The sequence below is a fragment of the Amblyraja radiata genome, chromosome 2, assembly GCF_010909765.2.
Source record: "Amblyraja radiata isolate CabotCenter1 chromosome 2, sAmbRad1.1.pri, whole genome shotgun sequence".
NCBI lineage: Eukaryota > Metazoa > Chordata > Chondrichthyes > Rajiformes > Rajidae > Amblyraja > Amblyraja radiata.
In genome coordinates this window covers 144,321,442-144,347,902 of record NC_045957.1, presented here as the reverse complement: position 1 = coordinate 144,347,902, position 26,461 = coordinate 144,321,442, and the positions used below count along the sequence as shown (strand labels likewise).

At 44.9% G+C, this 26,461-nt stretch overlaps 1 protein-coding gene across 2 annotated transcripts in view; it reads right to left on the bottom strand.

Moving 5' to 3' along the window:
* Positions 1 to 26,461, bottom strand: part of anks6 (ankyrin repeat and sterile alpha motif domain containing 6) — a 55,617-nt gene that overhangs the window by 21,365 nt on the left and 7,791 nt on the right. Inside the window, exons 2-9 of one of the 2 annotated variants that reach the window (XM_033016714.1) lie at positions 24,282 to 24,326; positions 23,043 to 23,247; positions 22,420 to 22,526; positions 20,382 to 20,527; positions 18,745 to 18,970; positions 9,025 to 9,074; positions 7,393 to 7,596; positions 810 to 987 (exon numbers count right to left, since the gene is read on the bottom strand). In XM_033016714.1, coding sequence (XP_032872605.1) covers positions 810 to 987; positions 7,393 to 7,596; positions 9,025 to 9,074; positions 18,745 to 18,970; positions 20,382 to 20,527; positions 22,420 to 22,526; positions 23,043 to 23,247; positions 24,282 to 24,326 — 1,161 coding nt within the window. The remainder of the gene's footprint in view (positions 1 to 809; positions 988 to 7,392; positions 7,597 to 9,024; positions 9,075 to 18,744; positions 18,971 to 20,381; positions 20,528 to 22,419; positions 22,527 to 23,042; positions 23,248 to 24,281; positions 24,327 to 26,461) is intronic. The other variant, XM_033016717.1, reaches the window with a different exon arrangement.

Below are 26,461 nucleotides of genomic sequence, written 5' to 3'. Positions count from 1 at the left end.
GGAAAGGAGGCAGATGAGAAGTTGAGGGCAAATAACCTATTCAAAGAGAACATAATTAGCTGATAGGACCAGAAAAGAGAGGAAAGAGAAATGGTTTAAATTGATTACTTTTAATGATAGAGGCTTAGCAGACAATCTCAGGGAACAAAAAGACACAAAGAGCTAGAGTAACTCAGCAGGTCAGGGAGAATCCCTGGGGAACAGAGATAGCTGATGTTTCAGTTCAGGACCTTTCTTCAGACAATCTCAGGACATGGATTAGTTCAGGGAACAGAAATATTATAATCATAACAGAAACATGGCTGAGGAAGGACAGGGAGGCAGCTAAATGTTTCAGGTTGCAGATACTACAGGCATAATTGCAATATTGCAAGGGGAGTGGGGCAGGGGATGCGTCGTTGCCTTTTTCGTTGAGAAAGAACGTAACTACAGTGCTTAGAGAAGATATTGGGGGGGGGGGTGTTTGTCCAACAAGGCTATGTGGGTAGAACTTGGAAATAAGAAGGCAATGATCACTTTGGTGAGACTGTATTAGATGCCCCCATAGTTATAAATTCATAAGCTCCAGGAGCAGAATTAGGCCATTCGGCCCATCAAGTCTACTCCGTCATTCAATCATGGCTGATCTATCTTTCCCTCACAACTTCTGTAATTTACTTAGTGTTCAAATTTATAGGTCGATATTAAAATTTGGATAGCCTGGCTGATACTAACTGAAATGACCGATATCTCTATAAAAGAGTACATTTCAAACTGTCTTGGTGGATTGACTGGTTGAACTGACCACGAGACCAAGAATGGCTTCTCACCTGAGCGGTTATGTGATTCACCGATGCAGTGTCTACTGACGCCAGCTACTCCATTTGATCCACCAGAGGAATGTGGAGAATAATTAAAATGTCCCGAGTTCTGAGGAGATGTTGGGCTTCTGGTAAGATTTGGAATAGGAGGGAGTTTAACAGATTTACCCATTCTGCTCACAGATGTCTGAAATAAATAAGGAAACAGAAACTAAATCTAATTGTGATATTCCAGATTGTCCAATCTAACTTGTTGCAGCCTTACACATTTTGTTTATCAGCACTTTCGCTGGTGCTGTTACACAATATTCTACAATATTTCCTTTCTCTTTTTGCTTTACCTGTTGTACATATTTAAATACATCTCGTTTTTATTTTCAATAATTAAACCATACTGGAGATGGTTTATGCATGCAACCTATAATGTAGCTACCTCAATACCACTAACCACGCCCAGCCATATCAGTATAACTGTGATATCCTCCCCTTGTTCCTCCCTGTTTGTTCCAGTACGCCTGAAGACTAGATGCAGTCAGTACTGGGACGTGTGTGACATGTGCCTTAATTAAAGACTCAGTAAAGGTTACAGTGTGTCAGACTCCACTCCTTTACATGGTGTCAGCAAGTTAAACGCAAGTTATTTGTCCTTAGTCTAACTAGTATTTAATTCCCCATTCATCATGGCATTCTCATGCCGAAAGCTCTCTCGCCTTGTCTTTGACGCTGACATTGCGGAACGCTGGGCAATTTTCGTGATGGACTACAACAACTTCATCAACATCGTGCACCGAAATGACCCTGATGCGGTCAAAGCCTCGCTCCTGCTGAACCTTGCCGGTCCCAATGCTATGAAACGAGCTCAGGCTTTCAACTATAATCCAGCGGACCTGGATAACAACGACCAGGTCGTCGAGCCGGCGGAATCTGCCAATGACCCGGTATGTCTCTTACGCAAGTTTGCGGAGATTTGTGACTTGCCCTCCAACCGCATATTGGAGCGGGCTAGATTTTTTACACGGAAGCAGCAGCCTGATGAGCCTGTTGAATGTTTTATCGCTGACCTGCGCTACCTTACTCAGCGGTGCCGTTTCGAGACCATGCGTGATCAGCTCACCAGAGATATCCTTGTCTAGATCAGGAAGAGACCATGCTAGATCAGAAGCTACGTGCAGATCTGCTGCAAAGACCATACCTCACCCTGACTCAGGCAATGCATGCATGCCGCATAGCTGAAGTAGTTGCCCCGCCACATGGGCAGAGGGGATCTGACAATCGGGCTATTAATCCGACTGGTGTTGCTATGCCCCGTCGCAAACAAGGCAACATTCGCCCTACGCCGCGGCCGACTTATGCCCCTCGGGTCCTGCTTGTCAAGAAGTGTCCCAACTGCAATTATATCCACTCCATGCAGTCGCAGTGCCCAGCATTTGGCAAAGCTTGCAATTTCTGTAGGAAGATGAACCATTTTTCAGCTGCCTGTCGCTCCCGTGGGAACGTTCCCTCAGCTCCTAGACAAGTTTTAAACAACCTTCAGCAAGCTCATAACGAATTCGATTCCCAGTCTTCTGTCGACACTGCCCTCGACTCTGAGCCCAGCTATTCCATGGGAGATGCCAGTGTTTACACTCTCCTTCATGGCCGATCTCGCCTCCCCGATCCTTCTGTGCTCATTACTGTCAACAACAAATCCTTCACTGCTAAGCTCGACACGGGGGCGAAGGTGAATGTTATGTCAACATCCCTATTCAAACAGATAAGAAATAATGAGCTGTTGACTGCTGATCGCTCCATATTGCGTGCTTATGGGGGAGAGGAGCTAACACCTGTGGGGAGGGCCACCTTCCACTGTGTGCTGCAGAAATCATCCCGTGACCTGTCGTTTTTCATTCTTGACTGTGACTGTGACTCTGTTGAGCAATCAGGCCTGTCAGGATCTCGGTCTGGTGTCTTTCGACCGTACGGTCCACGAAGTGCGTGTGATGCTGAATCCACTCTCCGAGTACCTTGACCTCTTCGATGATAAGCTGGGGAAGCTGCCACTTGTATACAAGATCGCAACTGACCCATCGGTCGTACCAGTGGTCCGTGCTCCACACAGGGTGTCGTTTGCCATGAAGGGCAAGGTCGAAGCCATGCTGAAGAACATGGTTGATATGGGGGTGCTTGCAGCCGTCAGCGATCCCACCGAGTGGGTCTCCACCATGGTCGCCACCATGAAGAAGGGTAAGAACGAAATACGGGTGTGCATAAACCCCAAAGATTTGAATCTGGCAATAAAACGTCCCCACTGCCCTATGAGGACTGTAGAAGATGTTGCTGCCCAGGTCGGTCAGGCCACGGTGTTTTCTGTTCTCGATGCCAGGAGCTCGTTCTGGCAAATACCCCTAGACAAACGCTCCTCAGACTTAACCACTTTTGGCACACCCTTCGGAAGGCTCAAATTTTTGCGGATGCCATTCGGCATCAACTCCGCTAGCGAAGTGTTTCAACGCTCCATGGAGCAACTGTTTGCTGGTCTGCCGTGTGCCATTATTGTGGATGATATTCTGGTCTATGGGAAAGATGCTGCTGAGCATGACCACCATCTCCGACGGATTCTAGACCGCGCTCGCCAGATCAACTTAAAGCTTAACCCGTCAAAGTGCAGGTTCCGTGTAGCTGAAGTACCCTATGTTGGCCACATCTTCACGGCCCACGGGCTGAAACCTGATCCGCAGAAGACCAACGCTATCTCCGAGCTGCCTGCCCCGACAGATGTTACCAGCCTGCAGCGTTTCCTGGGCATGGTCAACTATTTGGGGAAGTTTATCCCCGACCTCAGCGAGTTGAGTGCACCCCTGAGGCAACTGACGAAAAAAGACATTGCCTGGTCCTGGTTTCACCAACACCAGCAGGCTTTCGACTTCCTCAAAACGAAGCTGATCAGCACGCCGACTCTCAAGTTTTTCGATCTGCAGCGTCCAATTGTGGTAACGTGTGATGCTTCCCGTTTCGGACTAGGTGCTGCCTGCCTGCAGCTCTATGATGATGGCTCGTTGCAGCCCATTTCTTATGCCTCGCGAACCATGACGGACACTGAGCAGCGCTATGCACAAATCGAGAAGGAGCTTCTTGCGGTTGTGTTCGCCTGCTCCAAGTTCAAGGACTTCCTTTTCAGTACCAAGTTCACCGTCGAGACGGATCACCAACCCTTGGTGACAATCCTCAATAAACCTATCCACATCGCTCCAGCCAGACTACAGCGAATGATGCTACAGCTCCTGCGGTTCGACTTTCAGATCGTTTACAAGAGGGGCACTGAGATGCATGTGGCCGACGCGCTGTCCAGGGCCCCCCGGTCTTCCTGCGACAGACATCCCTACGAACAGGAGGATCTGCAGGTACTCAATGTCAACTTTGTTCCCTCTAAGCAGCTGCAGTGCCTGGTTGAGCACACTGCCAACGACCCAGACCTGCAACAGCTCGCAGCTGTCATCCAGCGGGGGTGGCCAAGCAAACGCGCCTCGCTGCCTGCTGGTGTCCACCCTTTCTTTCTGGTTCGAGATGAACTAGTGCTCCGGGACGGGATCATCATCAAGGGTCACAAGGTGGTCGTCCCTGCCTCGCTGTACAACTTGTACTACAACGCTGCCCACATGGGGCATCCCGGAGCCGATGCCACTGTCTCTCATGCCCAAGAACAATACTATTGGCCCGGCATGGCAAAATACATTAAGGCCCGAGTAGCCTCCTGTCCTGATTGTAACACTCTTGCCCCACATCAGCAGCTCCAGCCACTTCTGCAGCAGCCTGCCCCTGCCATGCCCTGGTCATCGCTGGCTGCCGACATATTCGAATGGCGTGGAAAGCAATACCTAGTGTTGGTCGACTCCTACTCGAACTGGTTCGAGGTGGACCTTCTCCCTGCTATCACCTCTGAAATGGTCATCAGTAAGCTGCACCGACTCTTCGCCACTTTTGGGTCCCCGGTCCGCTTACAGACCGACAACGGCCGTCAATTCACCAGTGCAGAATTCACAGCTTTCGCTGTGAAGTGGAACTTCACTCACTACACCAGCAGCCCTGAATACCCGCAGAGCAATGGCCTGGCCGAACGTGCTGTCCGCAGTGCCAAGAATTTGCTCGAGCAGTCTCGTCTCTCCAATGGTGACTTCTACCAGGGTCTGCTAAACCTTCGTAACATTTCCAGGGACACTACCATGCGATCCCCTGCCCAACGTCTGATGTCCCGCGTTCTTCGCCCACCGATGCCGATCGCCCAGCAATCCCTAGTGCCCAAGGTCCTCCAGCCGGCTGCCGTCCAGCAACTGATTGCTCAAAGGCATGAAGTACAGCGCCGCTCTCACGACAAGTCCTGCCGCCCGCTCTCACCACTACTGCCTGGCCAGGTCGTCCGCATGCAGACAGCCACCGGATTCTCCCGACTCGCAACCGTGGTTGGGGTGGACAATTCACCGAGATCCTACTTGGTGGGCTTTGAAGGAACTATCTACCGCCGTAGCCGCCAGCACCCGTTGGCCATTAAAGAGCCTCAGCCTCCTCCTGCGGCCCCCTATGCTCCTCCGTTGCGTTTCAAGCCTCCCACTACTAACTACCCCTCAGCTCCCTGCATGCCCCGGTCAGTCCGCTTGCCGCGTTCTCCTCCCTCTGCCCTTCCGGGGTTCTCCTCCCCTGCCCGCTCTCCTTCTCCTCCGTCTCCTTCCCCTGGCTCGCCTGTGCCGGTCGGGTCTCCTTCCGCATTCCCGGTTGGGTCTCCGCCGGCTTTCTCCTTCCCGGCTGATATTGCTCCTCCTCCTCTTCTTTCGGGCGGGGAGGGTGAGGGTGCCATGCGCACTCGCTCGGGTCGGGTTGTCAAACCTCCTGTCCGTTACGGTGATTTCGTTTAGATTTGCAGGTGTTGTATAACCACCCTGCCACTGTTATAACTTCAATTTTAAATTTCCAAGGGAAAGGATGTAGATGGTTTATGCATGCAACCTATAATGTAGCTACCTCAATACCACTAACCACGCCCAGCCATATCAGTATAACTGTGATATCCTCCCCTTGTTCCTCCCCATTTGTTCCAGTACGCCTGAAGACTAGATGCAGTCAGTACTGGGATGTGTGTGACATGTGCCTTAATTAAAGACTCAGTAAAGGTTACAGTGTGTCAGACTCCACTCCTTTACACATACCAATATCATTAATGAAGTTCCAAAAAGCAAATTGACAAACATCTCCAAGATTGATAAATATTTAGGTTTAGGATTGTCACATATACTGAGGTACAGTGAAAAGCTTTGTTTTGCATGCTATCAAATTAGATCAGATGATACTATACATCGTCAAACTCATGTACAATCTGTAGAGCAAAAGGAAATTCACAGAGTCTAGAATTTAGTTCTCAGTGTTGTAACGTAAAAGTCCAATGTCCTCAATGGGATAGAGGTGAACAGTACCATAGCTTATGGTAGGACTATTCAGAAGCCTAATATAGAGGGAAAGAAGCTGTCCCCGAGTCTGGTGGTGCATGCTTTAAACCTTCTGTCAAATGGGAGTAGGGCGAAGGAGGAATGATCGGGATGATAAAGTCTTTGATTATGTTGGCTGATTTTCTGAGGCAGTGTCAAGTGTACATAGAGTCAATGGTGGAGCCTGGTCTGTGTGATGGACGGGGCTACATCTACCACTCACTGCAATTTATTGCAGTATTGGGCAGATCTGTTTCCAAACCAACCTGTGATGCAACCCCACAGTATGCTTTCTATGGGCATCTGTATTAGGATTTTTTTGCTTTTACAGCAAAATAAATACAAATTAGAATATTGTAGATAATTGTTAGTTAGACTTAAAAAATAGAAGTCTGAAATACATAGATTGAGAAGGTGAAAGCATGCACAATGTCTAAGAAGCATCAGGACAAACATGTAAAACACTAAGGCATAGTTGGTTACTGACCAAATGCTGATAAATAGAACTAGTAGATATGTTTGGCATTGACATGTGGATCAAATTTCTATACTCAATAATGAACATTCTTGGAACCTAGAAATTACTGCTATTGGCAGACCATTACTTTAAAGGCATTTGAACTCTGCCCATTTGCTGTTGTTTTAATGTAACCATTAACTTAAATGTGTTAAAATTACATAAACATACGAAAGAATAAGAAATAAACTTGGCAATAATCAAGGGCACAGTAAAGTTTCCGTGAATAGTTTATTACATTGACAAGGATCACAACTTTTGGGTCCAGACCAAAAACACTACCTGTCCATCCCGTCCCCAGATGCCGCATGACCTGCTGAATTCCTCCAGCAATTCCAGCATCTGCAGCTTCTTATGTTTCTCATCTTTTGAATGGCCAAAAAATCCCTTTGGAATGTTTGCAATTTTACTCACAAAAAAGTTAAGCACATGCCTGAAGATTCAAGTCAATGAATAGACTTTGTTACCAGCTTATTCACTTGCATTTTCAGAGAAAATTGCTCTATGACACTATTCACATGGTGCAAAAGTCATTTTGAAAGGTTTCTACCCAAAATTACAGCAAAATCCATCCCTGAAAACAAATGTGCTAGAGGGGAATAAAACATGGAAAGGATCTTACTATATCAGAATTTCCACTGCTGTTGAAGTTGGCCTTTGCAAACCTGCGAGGCATAGATAACGCTGTATGCTCCATTTTGCCATCTTTGTTCATTCGTATCCTATCCGAACTCCACACTTCAAAATTTGATGGAGGCAGAAATGGAGGAATAACTGCTTTCAGCTTGTCACTGGGAAGGCGAGTAAAAGGTGCACCATTTCTTAACTGAAACAGAGGGATGTCAAAACGACAAGCAGAGCTGATACTTTGCGGCTTTAAATTATCCTGTGACATTTAGACATTCAAAACATGCAATTTACTTGGTTTACAATTCTTTGCACCCGGTCTGAAAAGTAAAACTACCAACCAGTTGTCCTGGAAACCCAGTTATGGCTAATTTTAAAAAATTCATGCTGCATTAAAGTAAAATTCTGTATAGGAAGAATATTTTCCATCATTTCTTTTGAACATGACAGCAACTTAAAAAGACATACTTTCACATCTTAGATTTATTTTCAGTTCCTTAGTCCACTCCACATCCTTGTACTTTCTTATAACCTTGCATATTGAAACCAAAATTCAAGTTTCACCTCATTCTAGTGAATGTCTGAACCATAGATTTAGGGATAAGAACAAGCTGCAACAATCAAGGGTTGGGTCAAGTAAAGCAGACTGGATAGAGTGGTTGTGGAGATGATGTTTCCACTAGTGGAAGAGTCGAGGACCAGAGTGCATAGCCTCAGAATAAAATGACGTATCTTTAGAAAAGAGATGAGGAGGAATTTCTTTGGTCAGAGGGTGGTGAATCTGTGGAATTCATTGCCACAGACAGCTGTGGAGGCAAAGTCATTGAGTATTTTTATGGCGGAGATTGACAGATTCTTCATTAGTAGGGATGTCAAGGTTTATGGGCAGAAGGCAGGAGAACGGAGTTGAGAGAAAAGATAGATCAGTCATGATTGAATAGCGGAGTAGACTTCATGGGCTGAATGGACTAATTCCGCTCCTATGACTTATGAATTTATAAGACTCACTCACTAAGTCAGTGAGGTCAGGTGGTAGCCACACTTCCTGCTTGCTCTCCCTTCGTAGCTGTTTCTGTGATCCTCTCCCCACACTGTTTTTGTCCATTTCCAACTTCTGAAAGAGTTAGGTTATGAACCATTCCTGTAACTTACAACCGTGGAACATTATTCCTTTGTTTTCTCCTTTTAAAACATTTTAGGCGCAAAATGCATTGATCACTGGATCGCAAATCAATGAACTGTACTCTCCCACTCTTTCACCGTACCATTGCCATAAACTACATTTCTGCATATTTCAGTTTACTGTCTCAATTAAACAAAATATCACAGCATAAATTCAATTGACAAAATGAAAGTGAGAATCTTGATCGACTCAAACAAGGTTTCTGTGCCAAAATGTCAGTTTACACTCAATTTATAATCACTCAGTAAACCCACAAGGATGACCAAGATGGGAAACAGAAACTGGCAAAGCCACGACAATGACCAGTGGAAAATGTTTTGATGTTTTCATTATGAAGCATAATCGAAATCAATTGAAGACAATATACCAAATTATTTTATTTCAAATTTTATTTTGCCAATATATAGAAAATAATACTCCCTGAAAGATAAATTCATAACCTACCATAGTTGTAAGAAGAACATCATCTTTTTCTGTACAAGTATGGCCATGTCCTTTAAATTAGATTTAAACAAAAGTCATATTTGACACCAAATATTTTAGTACTTATTCTATTCTGCAAACTGTTTAGTGCAAATCAAAGCAAACATATTAAAATGCAATTGCTAATAGTAATCTTCACAATCTTATAAAATAAATATTGTTATTAAATGTTGTGCAACTCTAGCTCAAAGTAGCATAACAGTACTCAACACACACAGGAAAGTTAATTATGCCCAGTACTGACAATGAATGTCTTTACCTAGTATTTTAGGGGGGCAGTTACACGCTACTACATTGCTCAGGCCTTCATAAAGTTATCTTTAGTCATAGAGTCACATAGCACAGAAATAGGCCCTTTGGCCCAACTCGTCAATGCCCACCAAGATGCCCCATCTAAGCTTAAGCCATTTGCCAGTGTTTGGTCCATATCCTTTTTAACCTTCCCTACCCATGTAGCTAACCGTGTTTTTTTAAATGCTGTTATAGTTTCAATTAAATAAGCAATATTAGAAAATAAAAGCATTTAACAGGCCAGGTAATGTTTGTTTCTTCTTAATCAACAATACGGAGGTCGAGAAAGTGGAAGGTGTTTGAATAGGTGCAGACTCCAACTCTTGGTTAACAACTGCCTAATTTTAATCGTATTAAGCCTTGGTTTACATCTGCATGTTATTCTGTAGGTTAGATTAAAGTACACTGACAAACAATTGCTTCAAGCAGAACCATGAAAATACTGCAGAACATTCTTTCGATAAATCACCACATTTTGTTTTTAAGGATAAGGAAGGAATTGAATGTATTAACATAATGTATTTCGCAACCTCAGGTTATTCCAGACCTGAAATTAGAAATACTGTCACTGAAGTTGGGAAATGAAACATTTAATTTGGACACAGACAGTTTCCAAACTGTACAAAGATTATTCATGGTAATTTGTTCTGATAATGATAGATATGAGTCAAGCATCAGCCAGACCATTGGAAGAACAAATTCCAATAAGCACTCCAAAAGATACAAAACAAATAAGTAATGTAATCTGTATACATTATGTTTCAGATAAAATCGGGATTTTCTTTTAATATAAATTGCATTATGATAAAGCATTCAATTTGTAAACTTTTTCAAGCACTATCGTCAAAATTAGTTGGATCATTATTATAGATGAAAATGATACACCATTTCAACAAAACCCAGGATCCACGATGTACATATGCATAAATTTGCTTGCTTATTATTCCTGCATACAAGTATGTTTTGGGGCTTACAGTGCCCCTCATAATGTTTGGAACTAAGACCCATCATTTATTTATTTGCCTCTGTACTCCACAATTTGAGATTTGTAATAGAGAAAAATCACATGTGGTTAAAGTACACATTGTCAGATTTTATTAAAAGGTATTTTTATACACTTTGGTATCACCATGTAGGAATTACAGCTGTGTTTATGCATAGTCGTTCTCCCACCCTCCCACCCCCCCCCCTTTCAGGGCACCATAATGTTTGGGACACATGGCTTCGCAGGTGTTTGTAATTGCTCATGTGTGTTTAAATGCCTCCTTAATGCAGGTATAAGAGAGCTCTCAGCGCCTAGTCTTTCCTCCAGTCTTTCTATCACCTTTGGAAACTGTTATTGCTGTTTATCAACATGAGGACCAAAGTTGTGCCAATGAAAGTCAAAGAAGCCAATATGAGACTGAGAAACAAAAATAAAACTGTTAGAGACATCAGCCAAACTCAGGCTTACCAAAATCAACTGTTTGGAACATCATTAAGAAGAAAGAGAGCACTGGTGAGCTTACTAATAGCAAAGGAATTGACAAGCCAAGGAAGACCTCCACAGCTGATGACAGAAGAATTCTCTCTACAATAAAGCAAAATCCCCAAACACCTGTCTGACAGATCAGAAACACTCTTCAGGAGTCAGGTGTGGATTTGTCAATGACCACTGTCTGCAGAAGATTTCATGAACAGAAATACAGAGGCTACAATGCAAGATGCAAACCACTAGTTAGCTGCAAAAATAGGATGGTCAGGTTACAGTTTGACAAGAAGTACTTAAAATAGCAACCACCATTCTGGAAAAAAGTTTTGTGGACAGATGAGACAAAGATTAACTTATATCAGAATGATGACAAGAGCAAAGTATGGAGGAGAGAAGGAACTGCCCAGATCCAAAGCATACTACCTCATCTGTGAAACACGGTGGTGGGGGTGTTGTGGCCTGGGCATGTATGGATGCTGCAGGTACTGGCTCACTTATCTTCATTGATGATACAACTGCTGATGGTAGTAGCATAATGAATTCTGAAGTGTATAGACACTTCTTATCTGCTCAAATTCAAACAAATGCCTCAAAACTCATTGGCCGGCAGTTCATTCTACAGCAAGACAACAATCTCAAACATACTGCTGAAGCAACAAAGGAGTTTTTCAAAGCTAAAAAATGGTCAATTCTTGAGTGGCCAAGTCGAACCCAATTGAGCATGCCTTTTATATGCTGAAGAGAAAACTGAAGGGGACTAGCCCCCAAAACAAGCATTAGCTAAAGATGGCTGCAATACAGGCCTGGCAGAGCATCACCAGAGAACATACCCAGCAACTGGTGAAGTCCATGATATGTATAAACACTGCTGTAATTTCTACATGTGAACCAAAATGTATAAAAATGGCCTTTATTAAAATCTGACAATGTGCACTTTCACCGCATGTGATTTTTTTCTATTGCAAATCCCAAATTGTGGAGTAGAGGCAAATAAATAAATGATGAGACTTTGCCCCAAAAATTATGGAAGGCACTGTACATCTATCCCCATATATGCACGCATAGAATTTCTGCAGATGGACAAGATTCAGACCCAAGTCACAGAGGTGAATATGTCTGGACAAATATTCAGAAGAAAAACCAGGACAAATAGAAAAGGGTAACTTGAAGGCATCCAAACAGAAAGGAGGCATTTGTTTAACACATTCCCAATTTTACATTAGTCCCACCTACCCATCTTCTCACCATCAACGGGATCTACAGGAGGCGCTGCCCCAAAAATGAGCCAATATCAAAGACCTATCACCACCCCCCATATATGCACCCCCATATATGCACGCATAGAATTTCTGCAGATGGACAAGATTCAGACCCAAGTCACAGAGGTGAATATGTCTGGACAAATATTCAGAAGAAAAACCAGGACAAATAGAAAAGGGTAACTTGAAGGCATCCAAACAGAAAGGAGGCATTTGTTTAACACATTCCCAATTTTACATTAGTCCCACCTACCCATCTTCTCACCATCAACGGGATCTACAGGAGGCGCTGCCTCAAAAATGAACCAATATCAAAGACCTATCACCACCCTGGTCACACTCTCATCTCGCGACTACCATTGGGAAGAAAGTACAGGAACCTTGAAAACTATAACTTCCAGCTTCAAGGACTGCTTCTTCCAAACAACCTTCAGGCTTTTGAACACTGTATAACATTAACCACTACCTCAGCAACTATGATCTTATATAGACTTTATTTTGGTTGCACTACATATTTTGGTTGTTGCACTATTATGGTCTTTTTCCTAGTATTATTGATTGGTAATTTATTGTATTATAGATTATAGGTATGTTACAAAACTTACCTTCAGCGGCGCTGCAATTCTGCCACTGGCCGTGTGCGCGATTTTGGTGTGTTTGAGGGGGGGGGGGCGGGGTTAAAACGGGGTTTTTTCCCGACCTGGTCCTGAATTATATTTGTTGGAGTGCAAGATTTTGCTAAAGAATCGTTCCTACGGCCGTTCTGTGTGTTTTTTTTAAAAAATTCACCCGACAAGTTAATCGCTGGAGTCATTTTAAAATCAGCTTCTGAAGCCATCAATGCCGACAACTGGGACGGATTTTATGGAGGACCAGGTAAAAGAAAGTAGTGTAGCGTGTGTCTTGGAATAAAGCACGGAGTCGTGTTTAGAGAGAGACACTTTTTATTCTGATCCTCCCGGTTGTAGGGAAGACCAAACGACAGAAAGATGGCACCCAAACCCCACCCTTTAAAGCCTCCGGCTAAGGGCCGCCTCCGGACTGAACCACTCCTGTGCCGAGGGGTTCGACACTAAGGTGGCACGACCCTTGGGAGCCGCCACAGGACCCCCCCCCAGAACCAGAGGCACGAAACGCACCGGCGGGCGAACGACCCGGCCGGCCCGTGTGCGGAAGTTAGCCGCTCGTGGGGCTTGCGGAGGCATAGGTGGAGGGACAGGACGAGGGACCGGCGGGAGGACAGGTGGAGTGACAGGCGGAGGGAGCCGTGAAGGGGGACGCCCTCGGGGCCGAGGTTGGGCAACCAGCACCGGCTGGTCAATGTCCAGGTGTGCCGGCTTCAACCGGTCGATCGACACTGCCTCCGGCCGGCCCCCCATGTCCAGGACAAAAGTCGACTGCCCGTGTTCCAGCACTCGGAACGGACCCTCGTACGGCCTCTGGAGTGGAGTCCGGTGGGCATCACGGCGCAGGAAGACGTACGGGCAGTCCCTGAGGGCTGATGGCACGTGTGGGCGAAATGTCCCATGGCGGGACGTCGGGACGGGTGCGAGCCTGCCAACTTGCTCGCGAAGGCGCTGTAGGGTGGATGAGGGCGTTCCCTGCTGCCCCGGCGCCGACGGCACGAACTCCCCGGGCACCGTGAGTGGCGACCCGTAAACGAGCTCCGCCGATGATGAGCCCAAGTCCTCTTTGGGAGCAGTCCGGATGCCCAGCATGACCCACGGCAACTCGTCCATCCAGTCCGGGCCGGAGAGTCGTGCCTTCAGTGCTGCCTTCAGCTGCCGGTGGAATCTCTCCACCAGACCGTTAGCTTGCGGGTGGTAAGCCGTGGTGTGGTGTAGCCGCACCCCCAGCAAGTGAGCCATGGCTGACCACAGCTCGGAGGTGAACTGTGGCCCCCGGTCTGAGATGTGCGCCGGCACCCCGAAGCGAGCAATCCAGTGCGCGGACAACGCACGAGCACACGTAGCCGTTGAGGTATCGGTCAACGGAATGGCCTCCGGCCACCGCGTGAAGCGGTCCACCATTGTAAGCAGGTGGGTGATGCCCCGGGACGGCGGGAGAGGCCCTACAATGTCTATGTGGATATGGTCGAACCGCCGGTGAGGTAGACCAAACTCCTGGAGTGGCGCACGGACATGGCGCTGGATTTTTGCCGTCTGGCACGGAATGCAGGTGCGAGCCCAATGGCCAACCTGCTTGCGCAGACCGTGCCACATGAAACGAGCAGCCACTAGTGCCGTTGTCGCCCGGATTGATGGGTGAGCCAGTCCGTGGATCACCTCGAACACCCTCCGGCGCCAGGTGGCAGGGACGATGGGGCGCGGCTGACCGGACGACACATCGCACAGGATTGTTTCTCCCCCAGGACCGAGAGGGACATCCTCAAGGCGGAGGCCGGAGATGGTAGTCCGGTAGGCGGGCACCTCATCGTCCGTGAGCTGTGCCGCCGCCAGAGCAGAATAGTCCATTCCGGGCGCCACCTCGAACACGGCGTTGATAGCGGGCCGGGACAATGCGTCGGCCACCCGGTTGTCTTTCCCCTGGATGTAGCAGATAGATGTAGTGTACTCCGATATATAGGCCAATTGCCGCTGCTGACGTGCGGACCAGGGATCGGAAACTTTCTGCAGGGCGAAAGTGAGCGGCTTATGGTCGGTGTAGGCGGTGAACGGGCGGCCCTCCAGGAAGTAACGAAAATGGCGCACAGCCAGGTACAGAGCCAGGAGCTCACGATCGAACGCGCTGTACTTGGTCTGCGCACGGTTGAGGTGCCGACTGAAGAAGGCCAGGGGCCGCCAACCTCCGCCCGTCAGCTGCTCCAGCACAGCACCAACCGCCGACTCCGAGGCGTCCACCGTGAGAGCAGTCTGGGCATCTCCCCGCGGGTGTACCAGCAGTACGGCCCGAGCAAGGGCCTCCTTCGCGCCGTCGAAAGCTGCCTCCGCCTCGTGGGTCCACTCAACGCTTTTGTGCTGCCCACCCGCCAGAAGTTGATACAGGGGCCGCATGATGTGGGCCGCGGATGGCACGAAACGATGATAAAACGCCACCATGCCGACAAATTCCTGCAGGCCACGCACCGTGCGTGGGCGGGGAAACCGGCGGATGGCGTCGACCCTGTCTGGCAGGGGAACCGCGCCTTGCGCAGTCACGCGGTGGCCGAGGAAGTCAATTTCATTCACCCCAAAACGGCACTTGTCCAGGTTGATGGCCAAACCATGCTCGCTGAGCCGCTGACAGAGCTGTCGAAGGTGAGCACAGTGTTCCTGTTGCGAGCGGCTGGCCACCAGGATGTCGTCCAGGTACACGAACACGAAATCGAGGCCGCGACAAACCCCGTCCATGAGGCGCTGAAAGGCCTGTGCTGCGTTTTTGAGGCCGAACGGCATCCGAGTAAACTCGAAAAGCCCGAATGGCGTGATGATCGCCGTCTTCGGCACGTCATCCGGGTGAACTGGGATCTGATTATAACCCCGTACCAAATCCACTTTGGAAAAAATCGTGGCCCCAGCCAAATGGGCCGTGAAGTCCTGGATGTGGGGTACGGGGTATCGATCCGCTGTTGTTGTCGCGTTCAACCGTCGGTAATCCCCACATGGCCGCCAGCCCCCGCTTGACTTGGGGACCATGTGGAGTGGGGACGCCCAAGGGCTGCTTGAAGGGCGGACGATCCCCAAGGCCTCCATCGTGCGGAATTCCCGCCGTGCCAGACGCAGTTTATCTGGTGGCAGTCGCCGTGCTCGTGCATGGAGTGGTGGGCCGGTAGTCGGGATATAATGCAACACTCCGTGGCTGGGGGTTGCTGATTGAAACTGCGGAGTGAGAATGTCCGGGAACGCAGCCAAGATACGTGCAAATCGGGAGTCCACGGACGCCAGTGGCCGTCCCACCGGTTGATCCACACGCAACGTGATCGGCTCCATCGTGGTGGCGTTGATCAAACGCTGACGTCCGACGTCCACCATGAGGGAATGCGCCCGGAGGAAATCGGCCCCGAGCAATGGTTGGGAGACGTCGGCAATGGTGAAGCTCCATGAGAAATGGCAGGAGCCGAGCACGATGGGAACCATCCGCAGTCCATATGTGCGGATGGGGCTGCCGTTCGCCGCGGTGAGGACGGGCCCCCGCTTACCGGAACGAATGTCGGCCAGCGAAGGGGGCAGGACGCTGAGCTCCGCTCCTGTATCCACGAGGAAGCGGGTCCCGAAGCGCCGATCCCAGGCAAAAAGGCGATGAATTTGGCCGGCCGCCGCGGGGACTATTGGCAGCCGGCCCAGGCGTTTCCCGGGAATGTGCATGGCTGGCGGCATTGTTGTGCTGCAGCACCCCAGCGTTGATGGTAGTAGCACCAACGTCTCCTGTTGGAGTCACTTGGAGCTTGCCTGCTCCTGCTGGTGGTGCCTGCAGCTTGCTGGCGCTGGGCTGCAGGTGCAGTACCCCTCACTGCCGCTGGGGGCGATCGTACGGGCCGTCGGGCTGGAGCTGTCACTCCTTCCACATCTCCCCCGCCCCACCGGGGGAATTCGGGAGCTGCTGGGGTGACATCATCGGCGTACCTGCTGACGGCGAGCGCGTTGACGTCATCAGGGCGCGTCGACCTCAGCGCGACCCCGTCTCTGCTGACGCCCAGCGCGCTGACGTCATCAGGGCGCGCCATCCACAGGGCGTCGGCGCGCCTTCCGAGGGCCCGAAGGTCGGCAAACGAGACGTCGGTGAGCTGCAGACGAATGTAGGCCGGCAGCAGATGCAGGTAAGTATACTCAAACATCAGGCACGGCGTGTGCCCGTCTAGTAGAGCCACCATCTCCTTTAGGAGGCTAGATGGCCGTCGGTCGCCTAGGCACTGCATATGCACGAGTCTTCCTGCCCGCTCCATCCTACTCAGTCCGTAAATCTGGAGCAGGAGCTCCTTAAGGCCGAGGTATTTATCATTGTCCGGGGGGTCTGCGAGGAAGTCCGTGACCTCTTCAGCCGCATCCTGGTCGAGGGCCCCCACCAGGTAGTAGAAACGGGTGGCATCGACCGTGATGCCCCGCAGGTTGAACTGGGCCTCCGCCTGCTGGAACCAGATGAGCGGCCGGGTGGTCCAGAACTTGGGCAGTTTAACGGAGACCGCGTCCAGAGACAGGGCCAGGCCGGCCTGTGAGGAGGTAGGGCTTTCTCTTCTCTCCATCATGACGCCAATGGAGCGTCGGGGTCACCAATGTAGCGTGTGTCTTGGAATAAAGCACGGAGTCGTGTTTAGAGAGAGACACTTTTTATTCTGATCCTCCCGGTTGTAGGGAAGACCAAACGACAGAAAGATGGCACCCAAACCCCACCCTTTAAAGCCTCCGGCTAAGGGCCGCCTCCGGACTGAACCACTCCTGTGCCGAGGGGTTCGACACTAAGGTGGCACGACCCTTGGGAGCCGCCACAGTAGTTTATTTTTATGTATAAAAGTGTTTCTCAAGATGTATTTAATTCACATTTTAAGTTGCGAAACGGTGATTTTTTCCCCCGAAGAACCGGCAGTGTCTTTGCTGCCGATATGCGTTTAAATCCACCGCATCCTCAACGTTCCAAATGGTCCCGTTCCAGAAAATCCCACTCGCAAGCTGATTTAAATGGCCATTAATTTACAGGTATTAAACATTAAATTCCTTCCATTTGGCCTATAAACCCATGACAATGAGATTTAAAAATTATGTTATATTCTGAATTCTTGTGTGAATGTTATTTGGACACTTAGGCTATTTAAAAATGTTAATCTATTCTTAAGAAATGGATAGATGTTTGGATCTAGTAATTGAATTTTGTAATTAGCTACAATTAGGTAATTAACTAATTATATGCTTTAATTTAAAGTAATCTATATAAGATTGTTTCATATTTGTTTCAGAATGCTTCAATCTATAATAACTGAACATTTCTTTCAGTTCTCTTAAATTTTAAGAAAGTCATCGGTTTTTAAATGTTCTCGATCACAGCTTTTGTGTTAAGTCAATGAAAAAGCAATAGGGAACAAGATGCCAATTTCCGAGTATGAAAATGGCCATAACATTTTTAATACTGAAGATATGAAAGTGAATTAGATGTCAAATTAAACTTCTTTTTATGCTTTATCTGATGGGATAGATTAAAGACTTGATTTTTAAAATCTCAAAATGTTGTAACATTGCTATAGATTATTGTTCATTTACTTGTGTGTTATTGCATTAATGTGCCTGTAAGGTTGCAGTAAGCAAGAATGTCTTGATTCTGCTGCCTGTACATAGCCAATTAAACACTTTTGACATTGTTCAATTATTTACAGAAGAACAGATTCATTATACAAAGTCAGCCCATTCATTCTGCTTCCATCAATGATCTCTCTCTCTTGCACCTTACTGTTTTACTTGAAACTTATGACTAAGAATGTTCTGTATGGCCTGCAAAGTCTGAGAACTTGTGAATTCAAGCTTGGATAAGACAAATGAACAAATCTCAAAAGCCTATATATTTCATGGAACAGCTATGCGGCCCCATTAACAATTTTAACACCAAGTTGTTAGATTTAAATTAACTGCAGTACATACACTTAGAGGCATAATTAAAGATATGCTTAATTACAAATTGCAGACTTTGACATTTTTAAAATGGTTAAAAAGGTATTTTAAAAATAGATTAACTCACCACCGTTCTTGCTTTGTGATGTCCAAGCCATAGAGAAATCTATATTGCCTGCAGATGTCAAGGCTGAATCATTGGAGTCATCCTTTTGGGTGGCTTTCATTGTTGAATCCAATCCAATTTTAGGATCATCTAAGAAAGGGGCAAGCCGATTTGAGGAAAAGCCTTGTCTAAGTGTCCTAGTCAATTTCAATTTACGGAATCTGTTGGACATTCTATTCCACCAAGACTAGACACAATAAAGAAAAAGAATATTTAAATTGGTCAACAGTCAACTATAAAGGGGTCAAAATCATTAAATAAGTTAATTGATCCATCCTGCTCCAAACAAATTAGTTAAAAAGATTAAAGAATACATTCATTCTGGGAATGTCAAACTTTAAGATGCTAAAGAGTGATATTTCTAAGTTCTAAAATAGATTATAGTTGTGCTGATAGGAAATTGTATATGCTAATGAGTTTCTGGAATTATTAATTATTCATATTATGAATATTCACAATGGCTCCCCTGTTTCATAATTCCCACAATAACTTTAGGTATTTTTGACAAATGTTTTTGATGCAAAACCCAGAAGCCTCTTGACAATGACGGAAGTAACCAAGTGTGATTATTTCTAACATAAACTGTGCCTCTAATTGACACTTAATGATTGTCCATCAAAGTTGCTCAAGATGATTATGGCTAAAACTTTTCGAACTTTAAGCAGGAAAGTATGCAGAGAGGATTTACAAGGATGTTGCCAGGAATCGAGGGCCTGAGCTGTAAGGATAAGTTGGACAGGCCAGGACTTTATTCCTTAGCGGGAAGAAGGCCGATGGATGAATTTATAGATGTGTCTAAGATCTTGAATGCACAGAATCTTGTACCAGAATAGAGGAACCAAGAACAGAAAGATATACGATTAAGGTGTGAGGGGAAAGATTCAGTAGGAATCGAAGGGGCAACTTTTTCTACTGTGGTATATGGAATGAGCTGCCAGAGGAGGTAGTTGAGGCAGGTACTATAACATTTAATAGACATTTGGACAGGTACATGGAGAGGAAAGGTTTAGAGGAGCATGGGCCAAAAGCGGGACTGGTGTAGATAGGACATCTTTATTGGCATGGACAAGATGGGTCGAAGGGCCTGTTTCATGCTGTTTGATGCTGATTCTAAGATAACTTTTTGTACAAGCTACCTTGCCATTTTCATAATGGCTTAAGTGGACAGACAAGGAAATTAACAATCTTAACCATAAAACCAATTATTTGTCACTTGTTTCCTTAAAGTTTGCTAACTCGATCTTTCAGCAATAGGAATTTTAAAAACTCAGATACCAGTCTATAAACTAGAAATGTTAATTAATCATTAATGTCTGGAGAGATTACTCATTATAATAAAACTGGGAACTTAATGAAAACAGAGCTTCAACTTTGCAAAAGAGTGTGCAGAAAGGTATAACGCATCATTGGTAAGTAAATTTTCAAATTTAGTCTACACAATTCCTGGTTAGAGATGATAATGAACATGCATAAACCAAAAAAAGGGGCAACTTCTATCTGGAAAGTGCAAATGCAGGCAATAAATTTATTTAAAAAAAATTGCAAAACATCGCTATCAAAAGCATAAATAAAATTGCATTGATCATCTATTTTTATACCTTTAATCCCCCCTTGTCCTCTGGAGGCGCAGGGATATTTAAGGACAGTTTACTTCTTGAACGAGGTACCGTCTTGGATTTTGGTTTACTTCTCTCTTTATCAACTTGCATGCAGACAGATGCAAGAAGTCGTACAAGTTCTGTATCTAATAAATAGAATAGCTTCTGGTTCATTTCAGCAGTAAAAGTAGAAACTGTTAAAAGTTAAACTTTACCTTTGGCATGGAGGCATGCCACATAATGATAAAAGCAAGATGTTCAAGCAAGTTAATCAAGCTGGAAACAGAAGTGCAATGGGCAATATTGTGTCGAGATTATTGCGTACAGTTTTGGTCTCCTAATCTGAGGAAAGACATTCTTGTCGCAGAGGGAGTACAGAGAAGGTTCACCAGACTGATTCCTGGGATGTCAGGACTTTCATATGAAGAAAGGCTGGATAGACTTGGCTTGTACTCGCTAGAATTTAGAAGATTGAGGGGGGATCTTATAGAAACTTACAAAATTCTTAAGGGGTTGGACAAGCTAGATGCAGGAAGATTGTTCCCGATGTTGGGGAAGTCCAGAACAAGGGGTCACAGTTTAACGATAAGGGGGAAATCTTTTAGGACCGAGATGAGATAAACATTTTTCATACAGTGAGTGGTGAATCTCTGGAATTCTCTGCCACAGAAGGTAGTTGAGGCCAGTTCATTGGCTATATTTAAGAGGGAGTTAGATGTGGCCCTTGTGGCTAAAGGGATCAGGGGGTATGGAGAGAAGGCAGGTACAGGATACTGAGTTGGATGATCAGCCATGATCATATTGAAGGGCGGTGCAGGCTCGAAGGGCCGAATGGCCTACTCCTGCACCTATTTTCTATGTTTTTAAATATTTCTATGAGATGATTCAAACAGTTTTAGTGGCTGTCTGGATACAAGAAAGGAAGGGACAACAACAAATCAATGCATTAATGCATTGCACAAGCCTGGACATTTGGTCGATTTTTCTGTGCAGATCTTTAACAACCAAAAATAACAAATTACACCATACATCTCATTCTCTCCTAAACTTTCATTGCATTAGTCTTATCAAGTTTTAATTGGTACTATATTCACTTGGGACTTGAACACTATATTTGTGATGCTTTCAAATGTTTTTGGAGACTGTTTTGATATGGTGCTTCATTAATGCACACAAATCTAGATTTCACCTGGAATATGCACAACAAAGTGAACATCTGAGTAGCAAGTCAGCCCATCGACTTAATCTTGTCCACAGCCATAAATGATAGTAATAACCCACCGATTTAAATCGTATGGCAAAAAGGGGCATTTCTCAAAGAATTTCAACATTTCTTTTCCTATGTGCAGAGTTGGATGTAAAGAGTTGCATGTGAATGTCAGGAAGTGTCAGGTGTTATGGGGAGAAGGCAGGAGAATGGGTTAGGAAGGAGAGATAGATCAGCCATGATTGAATGGCAGTAGACTTGATGGGCCGAATGGCCTAATTCTGCTCCAATCATTTATGACGTGTTGAACAGTGAGGTATAAAACCTTAAAGCAGGTTCCATGGAGTTGAGGTGATCAGGAGAATGCAAAGCCGCATCTATAGCATTGTTTATTTTGTTAAACCCAGATATTCAAGTTCCTGGAAAATAAGAGAATCAGCAGTTACAGGTTATGTCCTTATAGACACAACTAACATCTATCCTCCCTGAACTACCAGGTTTGGGGAACAAATAATTATTGGTGAGGTTTTTTTTTTTAAAGACAAAATGGCAAAGATGGCAATGGATGATCAGTTTCAAACTTTGCATTCTTTTGTGATCTGGTACCCGAATCAGGAAAACCAACAAGACACCAATGTCTATTTTTGCCAGGAAGATGACAAATATCGAATAACTTTTGTATGCTTCTGAATAGATTTTATTTTTAACATAAAAAAGAAAAGTGAATAATGTTCAGAATTGTTCACCACACATTTCTTACTTTGTGGGAGTAGTCTTAACACTATGACGCAATATCTGTAGTAAAAAAACTAGGTATTTCTTGAATTTTACCTGGATCATTTAGCAGCATTACAAGATCAAATGCAGTTACTCCATCCTTGGAACAGAGATTGACATCTGCTCCTTGATTCAACAAATACTTCACAACATCCTTGCTCCTTAAGAAAGAAAATACAAATAATCCACATTTACAGATGTCACAAGGCACTATTCAAGTTATGAAATCACTTCTGAAATAAAGCATTGTTTCCCTCCCTCAGTACTTAAAAATATCAGCTTGTGCTTTAACATTAGAAAATAAGTTTCCATCGAATCTCCAAACTAAAATAGTCAACGTCCAATTTATCCATGCATTTATTCACAAACCACTGCCTCAAAGTACTATTTAAAAATGTAGAATAATGTGTTGAGTTGAAAAATTGATACTAATAACTTTGGATTGGAGGACAGAAAAGCTATTTTTTTTCTTTGAAAATTGGCAATGCTAATTCAATAAATTAATGCTAACCCAAAAGGAAGATACTTCGCTGTCCAAAGTTTCAGTATAAAATTTGTTCCTGTTATATTGAAGTTTCATTAAAGCAAAACTCAAATTAAGATCTCCAATAACTTCCTAAAAAATAAACATAAAAATTAGTATGATAGGTTAAAAGTAATACGTTTGTTTTATGTACCCATGGTAAGTAGCTTGCATTAAGGCTGTCCACCCATGAACACCATCTTGCTTGTCAATATCAGAGTTCCTCTCACAAAGAAGTTGTACAAGTTCTAGCTGACCTGTCATGGCAGCAATCATTAATGGAGAGGCACCATCTGCATTAACAATATTGGCCTGATTTGCATCTTCATCAAGAATCTCCTTCACCAATGGATAGCTCCCTATTTACAAACAAAACAAATGCAGAAAACACAAATTAGTAGGGATACAGAAAACTTTGAAAATATGCAGTCATTCAAAACAAAAATCTCATTGCAGATATTTCATGGCAAAAACATATTTATACAGAGCCTTTAGTAAAACAGTTATAGCATGGAAACAGACCCTTCGGCCCACTGAGTCCACACCGACCACCTGTTCACATTCGTTCAATGTTGTATGTAGACCTCAAAGCATCCCTAGATACTTCACAAAAATACTAAAAGCTTGAGTTTTATAATCTGATAAAGAAATAATATTGGGGTGGTAATAATATTAAGCTCAAAAAGCAAATAAGTATAAAGATTTAAGTTAGAATTCCACAGCTACCAGGAAAGAATAAGCAGCATGTATCCCATTTGCCTTATATTTGAAAGAGTTAACCAAGAGCTATATACTTCCACATTACCAAGCAAAGTTTCCCAACCCAAATACACATGCAATTCTATTCAGGAATTACTGCTGATTCCACTTCACAAACTTTGCAAGATAGTCAAAATCATTATTCACCGCACCTCTACTCCTCCTTCCCCATTTTAATGCCTTTTATCAATCAGACACTAAGAGGGCATCAATGTTAGGAATAAGAATAAAGTAGAGGAGGGGGTTTCTCAAGAATCTAGTGCCGAGGAATGCAAAAAAAATTAAAGGGGGAGTAGATGTCAGGATGTGGAGAGATCTGATATAAAAATAACTTTAAAAATAAATTATAAGTACCAAAGGAGCTAGTACATTTTCATAAGCATAGGACTAATGGGTGAATGAAATCGTTTAGATTGAATAATGGACAACATTTTGAATATGCTTCAGTTTATGGCAAAAATGAATGCCCAAGTGAGGAGGCAAATGGAATAATTGAGCCTGGAAAAGAAATCATATCAATTCAAAATTAACCGGAAGACTGAATGGTAATAGTTTTCTGATCAATAGATGCTCTCTTGTGGAATTCATTGTTTCCTTCCAACCAATATATAATAAATTGTAGTGTGATGTTTACCCAGTTTTAAGGCACAAAATATGTCTGGTCTCCTTTTCTCTTCGTCTGAAAGCAAAGCAGAAACATTATTTAAATATTTTACAAATTTATTGTTAAAAAATGCAGTTTCCCCAAATCAGATATCAATTATTATTCCTTTATGTACACATCAGTATATAAAATTCCAGATGAATTAGCACCCTCAGAATTGTGGCAGTGTTGGACCAGCAGTTTTACTGAACTACTGGATATAGTCATAGTAATGCAACGCACTTGTATGGACTACTGGATATAGTCAGAGTAGTATAGACATTGGGCATTCGAGTTGCCGTATCAGGCCATGATGTATTATTATGTTTACATAGTACTATGTTTATATATCTGTTGTGCTGCTGCAAAAAATAATTTCATTGGTCTGTTTTGGGAGATATAATAATAAAACACTCATAACTTGTGATAAAATAAAAGAGAAGTACAACATAGGAAAGATGAGCGGGAAGCCAGAGGATTGGGTAATGTTTAAGGAGCAACAGAAGATAACTAAGAAGGCAATACAGGGAGAAAAGATGAGGTACAAAGTTAAGCTAGCCAAGAATATAAAGGAGGATAGTAAAAGCTTATTTAGCTTAGGTATGTGAAGAGGAAAAAATTAGTTCAGACCAAAATTGGATCCTTGAAGATTGAAAAAGGTGAATTTATTATGGGGAACAAGGAAATGGCAGATGAGTTGAACAGGTACTTTGGATCCGTCTTCATTGAGAACACAAACAATCTTTCTGATGTACTAGTGGCTAGAGGATCTGGGGTGACGAAGGAACTGAAGGAAATCCCCATTAGGCAGGAAATGGTGTATGGTAGACAGATGGGACTGAAGGCTGCTAAATCCCCAGGGCCTGGTGGTCTGCATCCCAGGGTACTTAAGGAAGTGGCTCTAGAAATTGTGGATGCATTGGTGACCATTTTCCAATGTTCTATAGATTCAGGATCAGTTCCTGGTCAATTCCCTCCCTACCTATGTCCAAGACACCTCACAGGCTCTTCATCTCCTCCATGACTTCTGTTTTCCAGGCCCCCACTCCCTCATCTTCACTCTACACCTCCATTCTCAACCAGGAGTGTCCTCTATTTCTTCTTCGACCGCAAAACCAACCAATCCCCATCTACTAATACTCTCCTCCGCCTAGTGGAGCGGGTCCTTACCCTCAACAACTTTTTTTTTGACTCCTCCCATTTCCTCCAAATCCAAGGCGTAGCCATGGGCATGCGCATAGGCCCCAGCTATGCCTGCCTCTATGTAGGGTACGTCGAACAATCCTTGTTCGAGGCGTACCGTGGCCCTATTCCCAAACTCTACCTCCGCTACATTGACTGCATTGGTGTTACCTCCTGCACCCATGCAGAACTCACTGACTTCATCCAATTTCACCACTAACTTCCATCCAATAGACAATAAGTGCAGGAGTAGGCCATTCGGCCCTTCATGACAGCACCGCCATTCAATGTGTCCATGGTTGATCATCCCCAATCAGTACCCCGTTCCTGCCTTCTCCCCATATCCCCTGACTCCGCTATCTTTAAGAGCATTATCTAGCTCTCTCTTGAAAGCATCCAGAGAACCGGCCTCCACCACCATCTGAGGCAGAGAATTCCAGACTCACAACTCTCTGAGAGAAAAATTGTTTCCTCGTCTCCGTTCTAAATGGCTTACCCCTTATTCTTAAACTGTGGCCCCTGATTCCGGACTCCCCCAACATCGGGAACATGGTTCCGGCATGTTTTCATGCTAGTGTCCAAACCCTTAACAATCTTATAAGTTTCAATAAGATCCCCTCTCATCCTAAACTTCAGAGTGTACAAGCCCAGCTGCTCGATTCTCTCAACATATGACAGTCCCGCCATCCCGGGAATTAACCTTATAAACCTACGCTGCACTCCCTCAATAGCAAGAATGTCCTTCCTCAAATTAGGAGCCCAAAACTGCACACAACCCTCCAGGTGTGGCCTCACTAGGGCTCTGTACAACTACTGAAAGACCTCTTTGCTCCTATACTCGACATCCGGCACTCAAATTCACCTGGACCATTACCGACATCTCCCTACCGTTTCTAGACCTCACTATCTCCATCGCAGGGAAAAGACTAATGACCGACATCTACTACAAACCCAATGACTCCCATGGCTATCTGGACTACACTTCTTCC